A 591-nucleotide genomic window follows, 5' to 3' on the forward strand; every position below is an offset into this window, starting at 1 on the left:
AAGAATATAAACTGTTATAATCATCTGCGCTAGAAGAATCATCCCCTGCTGATGTTCTGTCTGTAATAGCTACGCCAACTTTGGATGGTGAGGCACTCTCCACTAACACTGTCTCCGTAGTATCGCAAGAAGTTGTACTCAAGGAATCGTCTCTTGCCATTGTTTCCTTCCTGTCAACTACCTGAATTTGGGTTGTATTATTAACCTTTGCTGAGATCTCCTTTTTCGTGATTGTTCCGACTGTTCTCAAGGAATTGTTTTCTTCGAACAGTTGTTCCTCGGGAATTGGATCAATTATGCTCAAGGAATGACTTCTTTCCGACCCTGTTTCTCTAGTGTCAGCTTCAACTGAGCTCAAACACCTATGTTTCCGTGATAATTTCTTCTTAGACAAGCCGTAATGTGATTTCAAAGAATTATCGCCTCCCGAATTCTTCCGTGTCGTTACTGCACTCTGTCTGACTGTGCAGGCAACTCCAGGTAGTATTCCTTTTCTGATGAGAACTTCATCTTTTTCCAAGGAATGCAATTTTCACAGGGACTGGTGCTTCTGCTTTATATCGATGTCCTTTCCATTTCTAAGGTGGGTGA

The 591-nt window shown here is 42.0% G+C and overlaps 1 protein-coding gene across 1 annotated transcript in view; it reads right to left on the reverse strand.

Annotated features, from left to right (window-relative positions):
* Positions 1-181: 181 nt before the first annotated feature.
* C922_05790 (hypothetical protein) overlaps positions 182-591 on the reverse strand; it is a gene marked incomplete at both ends in the record, with an annotated part of 4,821 nt that continues 4,411 nt past the window's right edge. The window contains one exon of the mRNA XM_008821361.1: positions 182-462. Within this exon, the coding sequence (XP_008819583.1) occupies positions 182-462 (281 nt within the window). The remainder of the gene's footprint in view (positions 463-591) is intronic.

Source organism: Plasmodium inui (genome assembly GCF_000524495.1).
Source record: "Plasmodium inui San Antonio 1 unplaced genomic scaffold supercont1.184, whole genome shotgun sequence".
Lineage (NCBI taxonomy): Eukaryota > Apicomplexa > Aconoidasida > Haemosporida > Plasmodiidae > Plasmodium > Plasmodium inui.